Source organism: Pleurodeles waltl, chromosome 2_1, assembly GCF_031143425.1.
Source record: "Pleurodeles waltl isolate 20211129_DDA chromosome 2_1, aPleWal1.hap1.20221129, whole genome shotgun sequence".
In the NCBI taxonomy this organism is placed as follows: Eukaryota; Metazoa; Chordata; class Amphibia; order Caudata; family Salamandridae; genus Pleurodeles; species Pleurodeles waltl.
In genome coordinates, this window is record NC_090438.1 from 196,222,609 (window position 1) to 196,246,549 (window position 23,941).

A 23,941-nucleotide genomic window follows, 5' to 3' on the forward strand; every position below is an offset into this window, starting at 1 on the left:
ACTATAAGCCAGGCCAGCCTCCTACACTGTCGCGGCGAACAGGCGGGTCTGCTTATGCCTCCAAATGAAGGCACCATAAACGCTGACCTACAAAGCACAGCAAGACCAGAGAGTAGTCCGAGAGGTACGTTTGTGACTTAGGTGCCAACTTGGCGGAGATGAAACAATAGTCCAGTCGACTATGTGTGCCTGTCGCCAGGGTATGACTAGAAAACAGTTGTTGCGCGGGTGTGTCTCATGCCAGTGATCACACAAGTACAGGCAATCTATCACATCCCAGAACACCGTAGTAAGGCGTGTCTTCGTATGGACTCTGGGAAACTTCCGATCCCGCGTCCCATTTAAGACACAATTACAATCCCTGGCAAGACACTGCTGGCCATACCCCAGGAAAAAACTCTGGGCAATCAACGTTGGGGGAATATACATTAAGAAGACAAATCTCTCAACCTTCAATGAGGTAGAATATATTTTCCCCCTCCCTCGCTTTTGCAATGTTAGTTTTAGGGAAAAAGTGGTACTTGGGATAGCTTACAATAAAATATACAGGAAATGTTGCAAAAGTCACACCTGGTAATGTTTGCATCATTGGCTAGGGAGTGGCCAGGTGTTACCACCACTAACAGACTGGCATTAGGCTTATAAATTGCAACCCGAATACCCTACTCAGAACACCCCCTGGGCCTGGGAAGAATCAGCTACTGTCTGAAGAAACTGAAGGAAGACTAGATCTGCTTGCTTTTATCTTAGGACCCCAAAAGTGACTCCAAGTGGCAGTTGGCCGAATTCCTGTTTTAGCTATAGCTACAGGGGTAGGGGCATAACAGGCTTCGAGAGGTCTCTCTCCCTGCAACTGCCCAGCTGACAAGTCCAAATTGTACCTTCCCTGGATTCTGGTGTTGGCCTCTGTTAGAGTGAGTCTTAATTCCCAAGTGCTACTTTTTGCTAACTTTTCCTCCAGAGAACAGGCGGTAGATAAGGCCCTTTGTCGAGCCGAATGCCATCCACACTGAGTTGCTAGTCAGATTCAAGCTGGTATGCTCCACTGAAGAATAGCTCACTTCCAGAAACGTTTATAAATCCGAACGTAGGGGCCTTCATCGGGACAGACGTTGAGGCCTTCATGGGCACAGACTTTGAACTTCGCCTGCCCTAAGCTTTCCCACCTTCATCAAGGACTGCACTGAGACCCTACTGTTTAGCAACCCGAAGTCACAGAACCCTGCTTTGGATCCAGCTTGCTATTTGCCTCTCCCTCGACTCATTGTTGACCACGTTTTCTCCAGAAAAAATTCTAGGTCATAAAATAAACTTAACATTGGGGCAAATGTTGTCTATGTATCCAACCCGTGATCCAACACAGTTTCCCTTAACTTTTGACTTTGAGCCAAACTTGCATGATAAGATAACTATGGTTAGGGCTTTGTGGCGGAATTTCTAATTCAAACTTCAAAAAAATAATAATCTCACCAGTTCTACTTACTGGATTTTTCTCCTTTTGGGGTCATTTCATTTATTAAAATGCACTCTGATTTTCAAAATTGATTTAAGATTGTTGTTGTGTTGTGTTGTGTTTTCACTTCATTACTGTTTGATTACTGCATTACATACATTGCCTCTGAGTAAAAATCCTGATTGCTTTTGTGCAAAGCTCCCAAAGGGTTAAGCACCAGTTTATTTTGTGACTTTTGTTCACTCTGACAAGGATGGTGATTTTTATTCGAGATGGATTCTCTCCCCCATCAAATAATACTCCAATTTCTTACACCACCTGTATCTTTCCGAATATTCATTCTTCGGAAACACTCTTACTTGAGAAACAAGAATGAGTCAATAGCGGAGCCTGTATAGCGCTGCACTACAAACGGAATTACCTCTTACTGCTTCCTTATTGAACAGCAGAGCGTGAGGCAGACGGGCTAAGGTGTACAACATGCGTTCAGCGTGTGACTAACGTAGAAATGAGCTGAGGCCAAGACCCAACGTATGAAGCCAAAAACGGTATCATGAAACAAGTGGTGAAATGCAGTTATTTTAATAGTGATGTAAAATAAGGTGCAGCCATAAAACATGTATACATTAAAGGACCTGATTGCCCTTTTAAAAACAATAACTAAAGTTATTTTTCCTGCTCCTATCCACAGTAAAACTGATACTTGCCTGGGATGAAATCTCCAGACTAGAGAAGACGACAAATGTCCTCTTGACTGAGAGCATTCACGTGTGTTCCCGCGGAGAGGATCACTACTTCTCCATGCTAATGCACATCAACGAAACCTTCCTGCTCATGGACCAGCTGGCGAGCTACGCAGTGAGGAGACTCTTTGACAAGGACACGTTCGAACGTGACCCAGTGCTCAATGACCCACTACAAATCACAAAGCGGTAAGCGCGGGTCACAGCCCTCTCTGTTTGATTCTATTGTGCGGACGCTGTTTGTTAAAGGTGGCTTTTAGCCCTGGTAGCTGCTCACATCTCTTTCAACAAGCATGGGCAAACCCAAGTGGCCGGAACTTAGTGTGCCAAAGCATGCAATGGCACGCATAAACTGTCTCTTGTTTCAATGCTACCTGCCTCCCTTTTTTCTGCGCCCCATTTTGTATTCCTCGGAGTTGCTGTATAGCGCCACCATCGCAAGCTTAGGGAGTTAAACATAGTGACAGCTGAAGCTCAAGGACTGAATAACAGGTTGAAGACCTAGGATGTTAAGAAGAGGCGGGTTGCACAGAGATAGGCCACAGATATTCTCTGCGCATTTGTGCATGACCGTGTTTATTGAGGTGATAACATTAAAGATAGACTTGGGGGTTTTACAAGTTCTTGCGGTCAGTCTGTTCGTGAACTCTAGATAATATGTCTGTCTCACTCTGGATTAGCTTTGAGAGAGTGTGTTAGGGTTAGAATTTTTAAAGGGACGAATAAGTCATAAGGCAATCCAGTTTGTGAAGTTTACATATTTATATGTGGTGTTCATTAAACTGAAGTCCAGGGTAGGGCCTTTGTTGTGGGTAGTAATTTATGCAGTGTTGCAAAAGGTTGCAGTCCAACGGGAAGTATTTGAGATGGGATGTGTAGGTGTCTCATCCCAGTGGTGGTCGTAATCTCCCAGGAAAATCAGATCACAAGAAGAGGTGGATTGATTAACTCTGTTAAATGAAACAATAGCATTTATCTGCTGCCCAGTGGGCGGTATATGCCTCAGTGGTTTAGGTGTTGTGCTTGTAATTTCCACAGTGGAGCATTGGAAGAATGATCACATTGAACTAGTTTGCAAAGTGATTCATCTGAGGTTACTTAGTCGGATTAATATTTGATTGTGTTATTGTTTTGTAACTGTGGAGAATTTGTGGGATCTGTTCTTAGAATGCCTGTGTAGGTTGTGTTAGAAGTATTATGTGTGAAGGAGTGCTCCAAAGCAGTGAAGTTCGTTGGCTGTTTGAATGCTTCATAGAATTGGGTTAGGCGAGACATCACTTTGTGATAGATTGACAGATTTACCCTCCAAATAAATGAACAAATAGGTTGGTCTGTTTGTGCGTTTAGGAAGCATAATCTGCAAAATGTTCTGCCAACACAGGGGTTGTTTTAGATAAGCCAACTAAATCTTGGTCACCGTTTTGTAACCAAAAATAGTGACGAGCAGTACAACTCTGACTAAACTATTAAATTTAATTAAAAAATACCTCTTTTTATCATGCTCTTACAGGGAGTGCAGAATTATTAGGCAAGTTGTATTTTAGAGGATTAATTTGATTATTGAACAACAACCATGTTCTCAATGAACCCAAAAAACTCATTAATATCAAAGCTGAATATTTTTGGAAGTAGTTTTTAGTTTGTTTTTAGTTTTAGCTATGTTAGGGGGATATCTGTGTGTGCAGGTGACTATTACTGTGCATAATTATTAGGCAACTTAACAAAAAAAAATATATACCCATTTCAATTATTTATTATTACCAGTGAAACCAATATAACATCTCAACATTCACAAATATACATTTCTGACATTCAAAAACAAAACAAAAACAAATCAGTGACCAATATAGCCACCTTTCTTTGCAAGGACACTCAAAAGCCTGCCATCCATGGATTCTGTCAGTGTTTTGATCTGTTCACCATCAACATTGCGTGCAGCAGCAACCACAGCCTCCCAGACACTGTTCAGAGAGGTGTACTGTTTTCCCTCCTTGTAAATCTCACATTTGATGATGGACCACAGGTTCTCAATGGGGTTCAGATCAGGTGAACAAGGAGGCCATGTCATTAGATTTCCTTCTTTTATACCCTTTTTTGCCAGCCACTCTGTGGAGTACTTGGACGCGTGTGATGGAGCATTGTCCTGCATGAAAATCATGTTTTTCTTGAAGGATGCAGACTTCTTCCTGTACCACTGCTTGAAGAAGGTGTCTTCCAGGAACTGGCAGTAGGACTGGGAGTTGAGCTTGACTCCATCCTCAACCCGAAAAGGCCCCACAAGCTCATCTTTGATGATACCAGCCCAAACCAGTACTCCACCTCCACCTTGCTGGTGTCTGAGTCGGACTGGAGCTCTCTGCCCTTTACCAATCCAGCCACGGGCCCATCCATCTGGCCCATCAAGACTCACTCTCATTTCATCAGTCCATAAAACCTTAGAAAAATCAGTCTTGAGATATTTCTTGGCCCAGTCTTGACGTTTCAGCTTGTGTGTCTTGTTCAGTGGTGGTCGTCTTTCAGCCTTTCTTACCTTGGCCATGTCTCTGAGTATTGCACACCTTGTGCTTTTGGGCACTCCAGTGATGTTGCAGCTCTGAAATATGGCCAAACTGGTGGCAAGTGGCATCGTGGCAGCTGCACGCTTGACTTTTCTCAGTTCATGGGCAGTTATTTTGCGCCTTGGTTTTTCCACACGCTTCTTGCGACCCTGTTGACTATTTTGAATGAAACGCTTGATTGTTCGATGATCACGCTTCAGAAGCTTTGCAATTTTAAGAGTGCTGCATCCCTCTGCAAGATATCTCACTATTTTTGACTTTTCTGAGCCTGTCAAGTCCTTCTTTTGACCCATTTTGCCAAAGGAAAGGAAGTTGCCTAATAATTATGCACACCTGATATAGGGTGTTGATGTCATTAGACCACACCCCTTCTCATTACAGAGATGCACATCACCTAATATGCTTAATTGGTAGTAGGCTTTCGAGCCTATACAGCTTGGAGTAAGACAACATGCATAAAGAGGATGATGTGGTCAAAATACTCATTTGCCTAATAATTCTGCACTCCCTGTATATCTAGACTCTGTGATTGAAATGCAATATCGTTCTCTGTCATGGATCCCGGAGCTCAATATATAGACTTGAGTTGTTTCGAAAGAACTGCATCTTTATGAAATATTGGTTACAAACGGGATTGTTCTCTGGTGTTCAGTGTGTCAAAATTGACCAGAAGAACTTTTCATTGAGATATGTAGGATAAAGTGCTTGAATATCTTGTGGGACCAGTGGTTGTTTCACACTATCAAAAGGTGATCCCTCAATCTGTTTTATACTCTCTCGTACAAAAGAGCGTGTAGTAGAGACAAATGGTTTGAGAACTATGTCAACACACTGTCGTGAAGGGGGTGGGGCCGGCGACTGAAGATGATGGACGTGCGGACCTGTTGCACATATGCTAATATCCTTAATTAATCATAGCTATCTTTTTTCCCAAGACCAGCAATCTTTGAAGGGTGACTCCCGGAGTGAGCCACCAAATACAAATGAAGAGTTGCCCTTTCCAGAAAAGTAAACTTGGTGGTATAAGAGTTGCACTGCTTCTGGACCTCTGAGACACTGGGCGTCCCCCCTGGAAAGGTGCACCACCATCCGTAGACCTACCTGACCTTGGCGAGGGACTGTGACTGCTGGCCCCAGCCAGACTTGACCATGAGGTGGGGGCCTCACTGGGCGGAGAGCTGAAAGGATCAGACCTGCAACCTCGGGTCCTGGTTTGAATGCCTCACCGGGTGCTGCTGCACAGATGCAACCTCCTCAGTTGAAGCTGATCAAGGTAAGTATGGCCCGACCACCTAGGAGGAGCAAACTCTCAGAAAGTGACAGGCTGTACTGCTCTCTTGGAGCCTAGTGACCTGGCAGGAGAGAGCTTTAACATCCAGAGAATCTGCCCGCACGTGACAGGCCTAGTGATCAGGGTGAATTTTTTGGGGCCTCGGCAGTGAGGAGGTGGAGAGGGCTCAGTTGATCTTCTGAGGACTTCACCAGAACGCAGAGTCATAGGATACCTCTCCCTGAATTGTTTAATCTTTGATGTGGCAGGGGGGTTTGACCAATTTTGAATGGGCTTGGTGGACTGTCAGTCTTACACTGAAAACAGCCTCCCAGCCTGCTTCATTTGGCTGGCTGTGGTGGTGCAACTTGCAGTGGTCTGGGGAGAACTGGTGAGACCCCAGAACTGTGTGGGTGGAATACAAGCAGGGACTCAGGGGGTGACCTTCACCCCGGCCCTACAGACGAGACATGATATGCACACTGGTTTGGAGGAGTGTCTCCCATCCAATGCGGGAGGGCCCCTGGTCGGCTCAGCAATCTGCTGGGAAGAGACTTTGCTGGGATTTTGGGAGTGTGTGAATCTGAGGGCAGGTCAATTATCTAACCAACTTTTGAAGGCTGATCTTTGTTTTGTATCCTGTGGGGGGGATAAAAAAGATCCCACAGCCTGCAGTGGGGCCTGCAGGTATGACGACCAACCACAACATGGCTATTAATAAACATCAGGCATCTAGCCTACAGGACACCCTTGACAAATACTCCCAGCCTGTGTCGGGTGGCATGTTCGAGTTAGGAATGACATCTGAGGAACCACAGGTAATGTCTAGCTAAGGGGCACCTTTGGTCGTTGATACAACAACTATTTTGCTGGCTATTAATGCCTCTAAAAATGCCCAGGAAGCTAAGATAGGAACAGTGGGTTCTGTGGTCACATTATTATGCCAAGTCCTAAGTCAGGCTGTTGACAGGATCACAAAAGCTGAAGAATGCCTGTCAACCATGGAAGTCATGATAAAAACCCTGCAACGGAAGATCAGTATACTTGCAGTCTCCACAAGGAACGCAGAGAACAGTTCCCTCCACAACAGTGTGAGATTTGCAGGATTTCCAATGCACTGTAATGGGAGTGTCACTGACATACTTCCTGGAGCACTGTTTGCGTTCTCTGCTCCCTCCAGCTCCACACTACATGCTTTGTGATCAAACTAGGCTATCAGGTGCTGCCCTCTAACCCATCATCGGGGGCTCCCCATCCAATAAATGCAGGATTCTATTTATTTATTTATCTTTTCATTAAGTTTGGCAAGAACAAGTCATATACAACAATATGTATGTTAATTGGAGCAATGCATCAAATATGACCTGAGGCACAACAGTCTTAGCTTGTAACTCCTGGGTGCAGTTCAGACTCCCCTCTCTAACTTCTCCTGGCTCACAGGGTGCACTTGGTGTGGTGTTTCCAGAGCTGTCACTATTTCCACTTGTGGGTTGGCACATATATTTTCCCTGTAAGTGTTCCAATGTCCCCAAACTTTTACCTATGTTTGGGGGCAACCCCGGCACTCGTATGTCACCTTCAAAGCCACCATGCACTAGTCCATGTCCCTCTTCAAGTCTGTCACCTCTGTTGCATGAAGCACCCCTCAGTATCGTACATAACACAGCTGCTCTCCCAAGATCTGTGTCTTCTCAGATGTTTAGTAGACACCATTTTGACGAGACGTCTATCGTGCGACCCCACACCTCTTTCATACAGGTGATCAGATGCCCAATAAACTTGTATCGCCGGGCACTCGCATATGATAATGTCCACGTTCCCTCAAACATCGGGCATAGCTTGATTTGACCATTTTGGCTTTGACAGTACCTGCCAGGTAAGACCTATGCAGGAACTTCAGCTGCACCAGGTGAAACCAGGATCTGATTCCCACTTCTCGTGGGGAGGCCAGTGCAGCATTCCATTCGTCCTCGTCTAGGCTTTCTACATCCCGCTTCCATATTGCCTTGAGGTGTGTCAGTGGGTCTGGTGTATTATTGATTAATTTCTGGAAAGTGAGGGATACAGCTTTTTTGTGTGGGGATTCTTCCAACAGTGTACTCTCCAGAGGGGAGGATTCGGGCAGATCTTCCCTGCCGGGAGAAATGACCATAGAACGTGGTGCACCGAAAGGTAGCGATAATACTTGGATGTGGCCAGTGCGTCCTCTTCTTTTAGGTCGGTAAAGGGGATAGGTCTCACACTTTTGATATACCGATAAGATCCCACTTTTCGAACCAGCAGATCTCCCAGGTTACCGAGTGCCCCAGAGTCCCATAAGGGAGTTGTCTGCATAATTTTCCCCTCCAAGCCCAACAAGAGGAGTAAATGCAGGATTTTTTAAACTTAAATGTAGGGAAGAGATTTTGTTTCACACAAGTAGCTGGTCAGCTGCACTATGAATCCAACACAATATTGATTTTGCTGGACTACACCCGTTTTGTGCAAAAACAACGTAAATCATTTGAGGAGGCAAAAAAGAAGGTAAGTGCCTTGAATAAATGCTACATGCTCCTTTTGCCAAAAAGACTGAAGGTCATATTTCAAGCTAGCACTTTCTTCATCGAGACCCCCGAGGCAGCCTGGGAATGGATGAAAGAGCGAGAACTGTTGAGCTTATATCAACAGCCAACCAGGGGAGTGCGAGACCCCAGGACAATGACTATCCCCACAAAAGCACCAGTAACAAATTCTGACTAGGAATAGATCTCATTCCATCAGACATAGGCTCATTGGGCCATCTTGTACTCTGCCAAAGAGTTTCTGGGGCTGGGCACGGATAGTATGGAATAGACCGAGAGGGGAGAGGGAAACACATTGGAACAGAACAACCCCACCATGTTGGTACTCTGAAACAATTGGAATGTTTCTTTGCTGGCACCAAAATAACAGACCTCTGCCCTATTGACAAGCTACATCAGTGCAGGAGATGTGTTATGAGGGATTATTACAGACGATTGGGACGGATATCCAAGGGCGTGGGAGATATCACCTTCATCGGGGAGTGAACCATTCCTCCACCGTGCTGATTGACTCCAGGCCCTTTTACCGTCGAGCCAATCTTGATGTGCAGTTCCGCTGATGCAACTGTGGCCACTAAACCTCCACACTGAGTTGGTGGATTGGGAGGGATAAAAGGACGAAACTCAAATTTTTCAGAGTTTACATATTTCCTACCACCATGAACCCAGTCATACAAGTCCTGCCGTTGCTGCTCCTCCTGGACCAAGACAAAAACCGACCCACGGTTTCCAGAATCGGAGGCAAGCCACTGTATTATCTGTTATCCACTGGCTTTCTGCTCTACAGTAGCACTGGACTTGAGTTCCTTCACCCAGGGTTTCCAAACAACAGTATAATGTTGTGCAATGTATATGCCTGCAGTGTTGCACTTAGAAAAATGTGTAAATACACACCTAGAGATGTGAGTAGTACCCATCACCCAGGCAGTAACTGCCTTCATGGCAATGGACACCGCAATGCAAAATAAAAATGTGTCCATACAGGTGTGTGCAATAATGTCCCCAAATGCCACATCTAATGTAGAAATAGTATCCCCTATGGGAACTGCTGTACACCATGACACTGTAGCGATTACAATATAAAATTCTACAAGGGAGTGTACACAGAATGTACAACCAATCTTACCTCTGTACAGCAAACGTGTCAGAGAACTATGAAGCACACATGTCCCCTTGGTGTCTGCAAGTGATGACCGACAGTAGATGTCATTTAACCCCTAAGTGTCATGTGCCCTGGATAATGCATATGTACATATTGACACAGCATGTCAAAATAAACACACATGCATTCTCCAGTCCCAATATCAGAAAGACATAATTTTGGGGCAAGTGTCTAGTAACATGAAGAATGCATGCACCATATCAATATGTCCATCACTAATGTACAGCACCAATGTATGCACTTATAAATACATTATATATATACAACTTGTGTATGTCACTATCACAAATGAGAGGAAGTGCATAGCTCAAACATTATCAGAAATAACAATTTGTAACAATCATGAAGTTTAGGACAAAGGTATTCTCAGAAAAAGTTGTTCTATAAAGAACAATGAGATACTTCTCTCAAATCATAATAAAATCCATAAATGTACATCCATTAAAACTATGTAGATATGCACAAAACTGCCTATGTAGGCCAAAATGTCTGTCAACCCACTCTTGCTTCCTACAGTCAGTGCCAGAAGGAACCTCCTCTGGAAGGGGCCTCTATGAGGCAGAGAGCAGGCACCTTAATCATCTCTCCGAGAAGGGGGGGTGGGGGAGGGTCCTTGGTCCTTGGGTTTGGAACGGGTGGATTTGGGTTTGGGAGGGTGGGTTTGGATTTGGAACGGGTAGTGTGGGATGTGGAATGGGTGCTTTGCGATGCGGAAGGGGCAGGTTGGGATGTGAAAGGGGTGGGTTGGGATTTGAAAGGGGGATGAAGACATTGGGGTGGGTTGGTCTTAGGTTTGGGAAGGGTGGTCTGGGAGGAACAAAGGATTTGGGCCAGGGCAGACATCAATCACATCTTCCTTTGGGAAAAGAGCAGAGTGATTGGGAGGGAGTTCGGGTTTGGAGGTAAAGGGAGTGCTGTGTCTGTTGTGTGTGTGCGTTGAACATGTAGGTGGCTGAGGATCTGGTGTATGTTCTGTATGTTTTGATTTGTGTCTCTTGCAGATTGCCTGTTGGGTGGGTGAGTGTAGGAAAGTATCCTCTTTCTAGCATGGTTACCCCTAATTTTGGCCTGTTTGTGAGTGTGTGTCAGTGTGTTTTTACTGTGTCACTGGGATCCTGCTAGCCAGGAACCCAGTGCTCATAGATAACAACCTATATGTCAGTGTGTTTTGCCTGTCTCACTGGGATCCTGGTAGTCAGGACCCCAGTGCTCATAGTTTGCGGCCTAGTGTGTGCCTGTGTAGTGCCTAACTGTGTCACTGAGGCTCTGCTAATCAGAACCTCTGTGCTTATGCAATCTCTGCTTATAAACTTGTCACTGTAGGCCAGTGACTTCATTTACCAATTTCAATTGGCACTCCGGACCCCCCCCCCCTTATAAGTCCCTAGTATATGGTACCTAGGTACCCAGGGCATTGGGGTTCCAGGAGATCCATATGGGCTGCAGCAGTTCTTTTGCCACCCATAGGGAGCTCGGACAAACCCTTACACAGGACTGCCATTGCAGCCTGTGTGAAATAGTGCACCCACTATTTCACAGCCATTTTCACTGCACTTAAGTAACTAATAAGTCACCTACATGTCTAACCTTCACTTGCTAAAGGTTAGGTGCAAAGTTACTAAGTGTGAGGGCACCCTTGCACTAGCAAAGGTGCCCCCACATAGTTCAGGGCCATTTCCCCGGACTTTGTGAGTGCGTGGACGCATTACACACGTGTACTACATATAGGTCAATACCTATATGTAGCTTCACAATGGTAACTCCGAATATGGCCATGTAACATGTCTAAGATCATGGAATTGTCCCCCCATTCCAAATCTGGTATTGGGGCGCCAATTCCATACATCCTGGGGGCTCCACCATGGACCCCCAGTACTGCCCAACCAGCTCACCGAGGCTTGCACTGCAGCTACAGCTGCTGCCACCTCACAGACCAGGTTCTGCCCTCCTGGGGTCTGGGCAGCCCAGTCCCAGGAAGGCAGAACAAAGCATTTCCTCTGAGAGCAGGGTGTTACACCCTCTCCCTTTGGAAATATGTGTTGCAGGCTGGGGAGGGCTAGCCTCCCCAGTCTCTGGAAATGCTTTGAAGGGCACAGATGGTGCTCTCCCTGCATAAACCAGTCTACACTGGTTCAGGGACCCCTTTTCCCCTGCTCTGGCTCGAAACTGGACAAAGGAAAGGGGAGTGACCACTCCCCTGTCCATCACCACCCCAGGGGTGGTGCCCAGAGCTCCTCCAGTGTGTCCCAAACTTCAGCCATCTTGCTTTGCAAGGTGTGGGGGCACTCTGGAGGGCTCTGAGTGACCAGTGCCAGTAGATGACGTCAGAAACCCCTCCTGATAGGTCCTTAGCTGATAAGGTAGCCAATCCCCCTCTCAGGGCTATTTAGGGTCTCTCCTGTGGGTTCTCTGGAGATTTTGCTTGCAAGTTTCCTTCAGGAATCCTCTGCAACAACTTAAGACTCTTCTAACCTCTGATCAACCGCAGCCTGCTCCAAGAAACGCTGTAACTGCAACAAAGTGTCTTCAAGAGACACTTTTCTCCAGCAACCTCAGCTCCAAGTCAGCAACTGCAACAGTTTCCACAGTGTGCATGCTCTGGGGACTCCCTGTCTTCATCCTGCACCAGAAGGACCAAAGAAATCCCCCGTGGAGTGAAGGAGTCACTCCCCTGCTCCAAGCAGGCACCTTCCAAGATGACGACCGGTACCCTGGGACTTCTCTCACAGAGACGAGCATGCTCCTAAGGACACAGAGGGTGGACATCATCAACATAGACTGTCCTGAGGTCCTGCTGACGCAATTTGGAGGAGGTAAGACCTTGCCTTCCCCAAGAACGACGGTACGCCTTTGTACTGCGTCTTCTTCGCCTCCTGAGGCCTCTGTTCACTCTTTGCAAAGTTCCTTCATGTACAGCCTGGCCCAGGTCCCCAGCACTCCATCCTGTGACGCACAACTCACTGAGTTGTTCTCCGGCGGCGTGGGACCTTCCTTTGTTGTGCTGCATCAAAAGCGTTTTGCACCTCCTTTGAACCCGGTTCCTGTGACTCCTGGGGGTGCTGGCTGGTATCCTGAGGGCTCTCTAAAGTGCTAAGTGCCCCCTCTTCCTCCTCACACAGAGTTGAGGCCCTCAGGTCCCTCCTGGGTTCATCCAGCGCCATTTATACACAAAACTCACTTTTGGCATAGCCAAGGCTTGTTGGCGACTTCCAACACGAAATCTCATCTGCAACGATCTCAGCGCCGTGGGACATCTTTTGCATCACGCAGGAACCCACTGGCATCTTCCTAGGGTGCAATTCTGCAGTCTTTGACTAACCATGAACTCTTCTTTTGCACCCTCTTCTGGGTTGGCAGGGGCTCCTGTCCATCCTGGAACTTCTTTCGACTTCTGGACTTGGTCCCCTTCCTTTGCTGGTCTTCAGGTCCAATAATCCAGCAGTTGTTCTTTGCAGACTTGGTTGGCTGCTGCAAAATCCCCAAAACGAGTTGTAGTGTGCCTAAGAAAACTTGCAGTACTTTACTCCTGCTTTTCTGGGCTCTGGGGTGGGGTAATTTACTTACCTTTACTATATTCTTACTCTCCCAGCGATTCTGCACACACTAGACTTGCGAAGGGGGGAATTCGTGATTCACATTCCACTTATTGTATAGGTATATGGTTTGTGTTGCCCCAGACCCATTTTTTCCCATTGCATTCTATAGCATTTCCTATTGTTTGCATTGTTCTAAGACTAATTACTTGTCTAATTTTGGTGTCTAGTGTATATATTGTGTATAATACTTACCTCCAGAAGGAGTAATGCCTCTAAGATATTTTTGGTACTGTGTCACCCAAATAAATACCTTTATTTTTGGTAACACTGAGTATTGTCTTTACTTGTGTATAATTACTGTGTTTCTATAAGTGGTATTGCATGAGCTTTGCATGTCTCCTAGTTCAGCCTAAGCTGCTCTGCTATAGCTACCTCTATCAGCGTAAGCTACTAGAACACTACTACATTTCACTAATAAGGGATAACTGGACCTAGTATAAGGTATAAGTACCCAAGGTACCCACTACAAACCAGGCCAGCCTCCTACAGTGAGTGTGAGTGTTTTGGCTCTGTCTGTGTGTGTGTGGATGTGTGTGTTGTGCTTGTAGGGTGTGTGGGTGTTGGTGTAGTGGTGGGTGTGCTGACTGGGGTTGTGCTCATAGGGTGTGTGGTTATCGGTGTAGTGGTGGGTTTTGGGTCTGTGGTTGTGCTGGTGGTGTGTGTCATGGTGGCTATGGTGTATGTGGGTATGGTTGTGATGGGGTGGGTGTGTGGTATCTGCATGTGTGTGTGTCTGTGTTTTTTGCTGTCGGTGTGAGGCCATTTGGGGGTAGCATGTGGGAGGGTGGAGCTTGGAATGTGGGTGGCGGACGATGACACATGTGTCAGTCACTCCAGGGTCCGCCACCACGAGGGACTCCAAAGAAGATGTAGTCAGTTGTGACCTCCCTGCCAGTCCCTTCACCGCTGCCACTGGGTCCCTCGGTGTTGGTGGTGTCCACACCCGATTCCCAGTGGCCTGCTTCCTCCCGACTGATATGGCTGCTGTCCCCTACGCCCTGCCCAGATGATGCTAAAAGCACAGATACAACAGTTTGAGGGTATCTGTGAAAAAATAATTGGACATTATTGTTCATCTCACAACATTTGGCGCAAAGATCAGTATTTCCCCATGCCAGCTCCCATGCCCTGTGTCTGTGTCAACTATACATTGTAGATCCCACCATTAAAAAGGGTTTTGACATCATGAGTAAACACATAGTTCTTGAGAATTCTCTGAACCACTGCATTACAGTCACCGCAGTACAGAGCTAACATTTATTCACACTCACCAAATGGCCACGTGTTGGGCTGGAAGTTGACTTTTCAAGATGGGACAGTACAACATCTACATGATGTAACCATCCATCTGCAAGAGTCTGTTTAAGATTCACGTTGCTCTCCAACATTTATTTCTCCTCCGGACAGAACTGAGGACACCAAATTGTTGTTTGGGGTACGTGCAACTCTCTCACCAATGTGGACGCATTCTTGTCTGTTGCAATCAGTACAGTTTGGCATACAAAGGTCACGTTGTATGACACAAACTGGATTACATGGCATTTGTAAAGGACAAAGGCCTCAGGTCAACCTGCTTCTGTCCACATGAGGTGACTAGAAGTTTGCTGGACAAACTGGTTTCAAACATGTCCCAGATTAAGATTCATGCCACTGTACACAGAATTCCCAGTCCTTTTGGTCCAGATGCACATTCTCACATTGTATTAGCACAAACTAACCAATGTAAAATCTGATATATCAACTGCATCATAACTGCACAGTTTGCCATAGTCTGCAGTAATGGGGCCTACAGTACCTACTCACATTTGTGATGGAGCATTCCACCTGACCCAATCACAACATGAGACATGTTTGGTGCAACTGTCCTTCATGACATTGTGAAAATGCAGATACCACTCTTTTTTTTGTTTTGCATGCAGCCATGTGTCTGCTCACACCAGTACTTGCCTTGTTATGAGGAATCTATTGGCAAACCTCTGCACAAACAAATACACCACACACAGACACTGTCTGAGTATCTTACAGCTCCAGAAATCCTCATGGGTTTTGGATGTGTGTTCACCTTAATGTTGATGGCATCCAACATTGCTGGAAATGTAAAAGGTTAGACAAAAATATCTACTGATAATGACTTACCCCTTGATGCTGCTGTTGGGCTCTCAACTGCCCATCAAGCTCTGGATAAGCCACCGCAAGGATGCAGGCCATTAGGGGGCTCAGGATGCGGCTCTCCTGCCTGGATCGCTGGAAGGACTGTCTGACTTTCCTTCAGCAGACTTTTGCGTAGCGTGAGGCAGGTCCTCCCACCTCTTCCGACAGTACAGGCTGCGCCGCTTGTGGACCCCGAGGGCTGGCACCTTCTTTGCGATACCCTTCTATATATCACGTTTCTGATGGGCGTTGACCTGTATGGATGACATAAAAGAACACGAAAATACATTTTAAGTGATTTTGTTTGGCTGCGTTGCTCTGGCATAATTAGTTGGCATTGAATACATACATTTACCAAACAGAAACTCAATTTTTCCCCCAAAACATTTAGAGGTAGCTAGGAAATGCTGATTTACAGGAGCCTTATCAGCACCCTCAACACTTTCTATCTCCTCATGTTATCAAATCAGACCTACAACATCATCTAGGCCAGGGCTATGAAACCTATCCTGTTGTGTGAGTCACCCCTGACTACTCACAATCATTGTTACTTACTAAAGGCTTACCAACCTGTGTAAACCGTACACATAACCCAGGCACGGCTACATTGCCTTCATGCCTAAACTCCCAAGAGTCAGAACTCCTGGTCTGCACTGCATACAGAGAGCGAAGGCAGTATAGAAGGGCAGCTATGTGTCAATGAAAACAGGGATTTGGGGGATGTATGAACAAGTGTGTGTTGGAATGTGGCATACTGGGATGGATGATTGTGAGCAAGTGTCATCTAAACTTGCAGTACGGGGAATAACTTTACCTATATGTGGCTTCATGACATATTGAAACCATACAGAGCAGCCTATTACACAATATTTTTGAACTTACAAAAATGTAATAACAATGTATTTACATGTATTACACAATGACATGTTACGAAGACTTAAGGTGTGTTTAGATGTTAAAAGTATGGTGTGACCATTTCAGCTGATATTTTCCTTTCCATACATAAAGACCTCTGAACCCAGGAATTGGGTAGGAGATGACAGCCTCAGGTGTTCCGGCCCTTTCCAAACCTTGCCACCATGGAGTAAAGGGGTGTGATCAAAAAGTTTCAGCTGAATAGGCAAACTATCCTGGATTTGTGTCAGTAATTGGAGCCTGATCTCCTGCCTCACAATAGGAATCCAATAACACCAGTAGTGAAACTCGTGGCAGTACTTCATTTTGTAGCCACCACTGGCACTTTTCAAAACACTGTGGCAGTATCTGGGGGCATGCCCCAGCCAACTTTCAGTGATGTGCTACAAGATGTCCTTGCTTACTTGATGAATCCAGCTACATCCAGTTCCAATGTCAACATGGTTTGGCTAACGTGAAGGAAGAATTTTATGCTTTGTGTGGCCTACCACATGAGGTTGGATCATTAGATGGCACGCATATTGCCTTGGTTCCACCATGCGCAAGGGAACAAATCTACCGCAATCAGAGGTACTTCCATTACTTCAATGTGCAAGTGTCTGCTTACAGTGTTTATACATCTCAAGAGTGTGTGCCCATTTCTCTGGGTCAACACATGATTAATTTGTACTATAGAACCGCACCATACCCATGCAGATGTCACAACCTGGGCTGGGAGAGGGTCTAGCTTATTGGTAAGTACGATATGACTTGAGGATCTTTTCCCTGAATCCTAGTTTAGGAAGGGACAGTGGCTTGATATGTATGTAGTCTGTTGATGTGTTGATGTTGGAGACTCTGCATATCCGAACCGACCATAGTTATTGACACCGCTGAGGAATCCAATAACGCCAGGTGAAGTCTTCTTTAATGAGACCCATGGAAGAACACTGAGGCCAGTGGAGCAGGCTTTCATGTTCCTGAAGGCCAGGTTTAGGTGCCTGAAGAAGCCCAGTGGAGCTTTCCTGTACTCACCCGATAAGGTGTGCCAAATCATGATTGCCTGCTGCATTCTCCATAACATCGCCCTGTGACGGAAAATCCCTTGATCGCAGAGGAGGGAGACCGCGATGAGTCCCCAGATTAGGATGTTGACATGCCCAGTGAAGATGATAGTGGTGAAGAAGCAGGAGTTGACTTACGTAAAGTTGTGATTGACCACTTCTTCACCTGGATGTAAGTGTACCTTTACAAATTGTAATCTCCATTGTCAGAACAACTTGTGACATAGGGTACATATCAGTCTGCACCGAGAATTTGTTAGTAATCGTCAGTGCAGAAAAGTCCAAGGCAAAGATATTAGTGAATTATAGTTTGCCTACATTGACTACTGTTTTGTGCCATAGAGTAACTTTGCTTGTGCTAGGTATGTTTGTCCTCCTGACTTTGTCATTTGAGACAAAATGAATATGGAACATCATTAATTGTCCCTTCTAATTCTGTTTCAAGGTCCTTCGCTGTATCATCTTCATTTGGACATTAGAAAATTGTGACTTTTCGAGTGATATGTTGCTGGTTGAAAGTACAAACTGAACATGTGTTGATCCTGGAACAGACACATACTTGGGAAGGACAGATCGTGTACAGAGACAACTTGCACCCTGATAGAATGGAAGCTCAGGGGATTGTATCAGATCTGTTTTCTGTGTGATGGTGTCATCAAGGCAATATGTGCCACTTAACTTGCTCTAACCACATGTGTATGCCAAGCCCTAGCATACTGTTCTTCTTTCACATTAGCTAAATCTTCAATTTGTTTTCAGTGGATGTTGATGTAGATGTGTCCCCTCATAGGAGATAGCTCATTTTTTAACACACCACTGAATGTTGGTCGTATAATTGGACCAGGTAGTGCCAGTGTCCTGTAATTGTCATGTGACCTCAAAGCTTGTTACTGCCATGATGTTGACTATTGGTGTTAATAATGTAGGATTCCTATTGTGGGAGCAGGATGTATGGCTCCAGCTGAGGTATTCTGTCCATGATAGTTTGCCTATTCATTTTGCTCCCATTTGATATTCACTTTTTTCCCTGGTGTCAAGGTCATGGAGTGCCCACCTCTGAATGGAACATACTATTGGGGCCGTTCATGTTTTGGGGATATCTGTTCAGAATTCCTTGAGGAGTAGTTCCTTACATCTGTATGACAACAATACATTGGGATTTTGTTTTGTCTGAGTGAATTGGGGAACACATTACCTCTTGGTAATTTCTACTTTACAGTTAAAACAGTTGGGTCAATATATTTTGACAAAATCATGATGAAAACCGATGTAAGATTAAATGCCACATTGAAATCAACAACAGTCTTGTAGTTTGTGTCCATAGTATTTATTCCCATTGCACCACGCAAAATAAAAGTATGCAAAATGAAGAGAAAAAGGCAACAAAAAAAATCTGTCATGGTGGATGAAAGTATAGTGGTGGAGGCAAAACTGTTTGTAGTCCAATATCCAAAATACAACTGTCCTCAGAAAAGGTAATTGTGTCCCAGAAATAGTCCACAGAGTGAATGGTAGACACACACAGGAGAAAATTAGGTAAGGTGTCCTTTGGAAGTGGTGATGGAGGTTTTGGTATCCTCTCCTGGCAGGCCGGATGACTGCCTCTTCCTAGGAAGAAGGGGGGCACAAGTGCAGAGACTAGGGTGGGGGAAGCTGGCCCCTCATATTTTAGGGCCTCCCTGTCTGTGTCTGGCAGTGGTGTAGTTGGGCCAGAGTTAGAGGGACCACAGACAGAGGCTGATGGAATCAGGAAAGCCCTGCTCACCTGGTGATAAATGTCAAATAGCACCCCAGTCATGAAGCTCATATTTTCATTCTGCTGGCATATTTCCAACATGAGCTCCCTCTGCACCTCCTTGATCTCCGGGAGTTCAGTTACGACCTGGCCCATCACGTCTTGGGACTATTGTACTGCCCCCATTGTCCTCAGGTTGGTGGCCCATGAACTTCCTCCTATTACCCCTACCCCCACTGCCCTGTGCTCTTGGAGCCGTGTGCCCCATCCCACTGGATATGGCAGAACTTGAGGCAGAGTGGCTGATAGGCAATATCTGGCAGGACTTGGGGGCACAAGATAGGTGTTGGGTTCCTTGGTACACTGGAAGATGAGGTGTCTAGCTGCTGTTTCAGCTGGGTGGGAAGTGTAGGCGTGGGGCAAGTGTGGCTCACTGGGGCTGTCTGGCCAGACAGACCAGATGGACCAGCTGGCTCCAGACCATCCGGACGTGCAAGAGTGGACTCCACACTGAAGGCCTGTTCCTGGTCTGGAGTGGAGGTGTCTTGGGTGACAGATGTTGCTCCACTGGTCCGGGGGGTTGGACCTGAGAAAATTGCAAAGAATAATTGATTAATATCTAGTGTGTGCATCCTATGAGTCTCTGCCTACAAATGGGACTACCTAAAATAGAAAAATCTCAGTAATAGTATGATTAGGGCTCTGTGTGCTTTTCATAGTTTTACACTTTCAAGCTGATTTGCACAGATGCAAACTCCAGCGATGATGTTGTAGAGATGTCCTGGAATGGAAAATGTTATTACTGAAGTATACATTACACAAACTATATAGCAAGTGCTTTATAAAGCCCAAGATGTTCACTATAAGTGCTGCTTGAAAAGGGAGCGTATTGGGTGGTTCTTCTAATAGTCATTTTTAATATCCATGATCATACTTTACTGTTGTTGCTTATATCACTGGGTAGTTTTTGATTATTGTGAAAAACCATGTAAATGTGTCCCGGCAATGTTTTCAGCGGATCCTATTAAAATCTGGTTAATGTTTGGTTGAGATGTGTATTACAAATAATACAGCAATCTGTATGTACGCTCCATTGATGAAAACTAGTCTTTTTCAGCACTTGTATGGTAACACTCAATACTAAAATAAACGCTGAGAAGTGCATGCCAGATATTTGAGCAAATGCTATCTGAATTACCATATACTGCTTCCTCAAGACCTGTGTAGAAACTATATAATTAAAAAGAAGTGTACAAACAAGGGCTCATGTGTGAATGACCTTTCACATGTGGTGTGTGCCAGTGGTGCAGGAACAGTATTCAGAGTGGGGTGCTGCTGTTACTGTTACATCACTGAAGTGATATGGATTGGGAAAACTCCATGTGTCACACAAAAAAACAAGGGGAGCAAATTTATTCAGCAGGAGAGTGGAAAGGGTGTAGTATGAAGCTGGTGATACGTTTTGGGGCCCACTGTTGCAAATATATTGTTAATGCGTGGTTTGTTAATGCACCTCCATTTACAGACAACACATTTTCCATTGAAATCACCTCTAAATGTGCACAGACATACAGTTTTACTGATAAATCAATATACACGGCGATACTGATTTTCACACGTTGTTTTTGTGCTGTATAGTTTTGTTTTGATCATATTAAAATCTTTGTGTCAACCACACTTCAGAATTACAACAAAAATGTACTGCATTTGTGCTTTCGTAGTCAATTTACAGGCATTCAAATTTTGTTGTGTGCTAGGAAACAATGACATCCTACAGTCATTGTTTTCACAATCTCAATACCTAGCAATATTTTCACATATATCCTCTCACTTTACAGTCTGAGAAAGCAAAGTAAACATCAAATTCTGTTTAAAAGGAATAAACATGAATTTGTCGGAAGACTGAGCCTGACATTTGACCTCTCTTTGAAGACACAGCTAAAGTAACAAGATAAAAAGGCTTCTTTATTGCTCATTTGACTTCTAAACTACCAAATGGTTAGATTAGGAGTGCTTCAGCACCCTTCTACTCCCCTACCCCAAGCCCCTATGGCATGGGCGTGAAATTGAGGAAGAGAATTAAGTCATACTGTTGGTAAAGAGAGCTTACCAAGGCATGCATGATTAATGACCTGGTAGTGCCAGAGATAAGTAGAATCAGTCATGCAGAAAGATAGGAGGCAGGAAATCTTTTCAAGGAAACACAGTTTGCTTACTGTTTTCTGAAGAAGCATACAAGAAAGACGGCTCAAAAGACATGCACTCTCATGGAGTGCCTCACAAAAAAAGGAAAAAAAAAAAGAGTTCCCACAAAGCGAGAACTCGTGGAAAGATATAATTAGGCAGTCAGAAGGTGGTAAATCGGCTGCACTCAACAGGACAGACAGGCAATCTGGACAGATTAAAACAAAGACAGAGAATAGAAAGCAAGCCGACGTGAGTTACAAAACAAAAAGCTCAGGTCCACCCTGAGTGTGTTATCCATTATGTATGTATCACTCCTGCCTGCTGGTGAATGTACCAGAAGTTGCCAGTCAATCCTCCTCAGGTCTTAGGGTGGCCATCCATCTTCACCGCCAGTTTATCTATATATGTGTCCCACACGTCCCAATGTCCCATTTCCCACTTTGCAGTGGCAGCGAACACCAAGTTGTACTTTTGGCGGTGGCCCATTTGAGGAGGTCTCTCTTCCACAGTGATAGAGGAGGGGCCACCGTGTATTTCCATGCCATCAATATACAACATTTTAGCAGAACGTATGCTAGGTCTAGAAATTTCATGGCGTATTTGTTCTTAAGAGTGTGAAGAGCGTCTGCCTGCAGAGGCCATCCTGTAAGGGTTGCCAATGTCCTTACCGCTTTTGTCCAGAATTGTCTGATTTCAGGGCAGGCCTACCATATGCCACAAGCCCACCTTCAGACATGGACACCGTAGGCACCTCTGGTCCGCACCGGGGAAGATCTGGTGTAGCCATAGTATACTTTTGATGAAGATAGCTGAATTGTGTATATTTCAGCAGCTGGTTCCTAGAGGTGCTTCTGACCTGTTATAGTGCGAGGAACCACAGCTTGTCTGTAAGCTCCTGTCCGAGTGCAAGGGCCCACATCTCCCTCAAGGCTCGAATCTACAGGCCTTGGGACTCTAACAGTCCCTTGTAGATTAGTACTAACTGTACGCCTGCCCGCTCCATGCTCCAGTAGTAACTGCATCGTATGTGATAATGTCGGCTCCACACTGTCCCTGTTGTGCTTGTCAGGGCATTATGGGTCAGCAATGTTTTATGTTTTGACAGGTCACTTATGGTAAGAACAGCTGGCTCCATCTATGGACGTGTATCATGGTTGTCCACCACTCTACGAATAGCTGGGAGTGCCCACTGCACTAGCATATGGTGTGGGGCCCCTTTTAGGGTGCATATACATGCAGCAGTAATATTTGACTATTCCTGAGTCACACTGACACTTTATTTCACAGGAAGTTGGACAAGCTAATTTTACACAGGCAGCTTGCATGCTGTTTGTTGGAAACAATGTGTATGGTTGCCAGACATTGAGCCATTCTCGTGGCCGCGTAGAAGCTCCCGTCATGTCCGTGGCTAAGCCATTGACGCTAAGGGAGGACGCACGTGGGAGCCGGCTGCGCTATGGCCGCGCTGCAGATCGATCGATTAGGAAAACTGCTCAAACTGCTGAAATTGCCGAGGGGAGTGCCTGATCTCGCTAACTTTGCTGCAACGCATTTAATTCCGGCTGGAATTTGACTCTTGTCGTCTGGAACATAACTCAGGGGCAGTAACATCTCGTGGGCTGCTCGGTCGTGCCCCAGGGAAGACATTTTCACTACAAAAGAGAAGGGAGGTGAGGCAGGGGTTTTGGGTGCAGTAAGTTGACTTCAAGTGGGAAAAGGTGCTCTCTCCCATGACATCTTGATTTTGAAAGGTAAAAAAACGGGTGGGGCAGGAAGGAGAGGGGGAGAAAAAAAGAGGAAATAAAGACTAGAAGCCTTGTTACTGGCAGAAATCTAGCTGAACTTTTAAAACATTTTTTTATTGCTGGGCATTAAGCTATTGTCAGTACCCAGTCTTTGCTTTTGAATCTCAATCCCCTCTCAAAGGGGCACTAACCAACGCTAGACCTGGTAACACAAATTAAACTGCTGCGGTCGCTAACTGGTCAGCTACGGGCGCACTCCAGTTAAGAGCACAGCACCGTAGCAATGTAGAAAGAGGCTCACAGAGCTCTACGCTGGGACAGGGAGCAGTATTCATTAACAATGCGACAATCTCCACGCGAATTTCAGGGCAAAGGACGTCTTTCTTCAAGGGCTGCCAAAATCACGGAACATCAAGGCTAAGCGCCTAACTCCCTCCGATAACCCTACAAACATGGATTTAACCGCAAGCATTGCCCCTCCGCCAGCTACTGACTCAACCCTTAGCCTCACCCTGACTCATAGCACATCACCTTCCATGATCAACATGACAGATCTTCGTTCTGGCTCTATATTTGAGGAGGCCACATCGGGGGCCAGTGTAGAGCCGGACCCGGACTTAGCTAGTCAACTAGTTAGCTAATTTTCTAATCAATTGGTGATTAGCTCTAACTATGAAGTCAACTGTAGTAAAAACCAGGATATGTGTTTGGCATTTAAGCAGCTATATCCTTTGTTTAGTGGTGGGATTGGTAGGGGGGGCCAAAAGATGTTTTTCCTGGGCTGATGAATGATTCCTTCCCCACCCCCCGGCAGACAGCTCC

The 23,941-nt window shown here is 45.5% G+C and overlaps 1 protein-coding gene across 1 annotated transcript in view; it reads left to right on the forward strand.

Moving 5' to 3' along the window:
* The window catches only part of TBC1D8B (TBC1 domain family member 8B), a 783,045-nt gene that overhangs the window by 299,287 nt on the left and 459,817 nt on the right, over positions 1–23,941 (forward strand). The window contains exon 5 of the mRNA XM_069212396.1: positions 2,145–2,385. Coding sequence (XP_069068497.1) covers positions 2,145–2,385 — 241 coding nt within the window. The remainder of the gene's footprint in view (positions 1–2,144; positions 2,386–23,941) is intronic.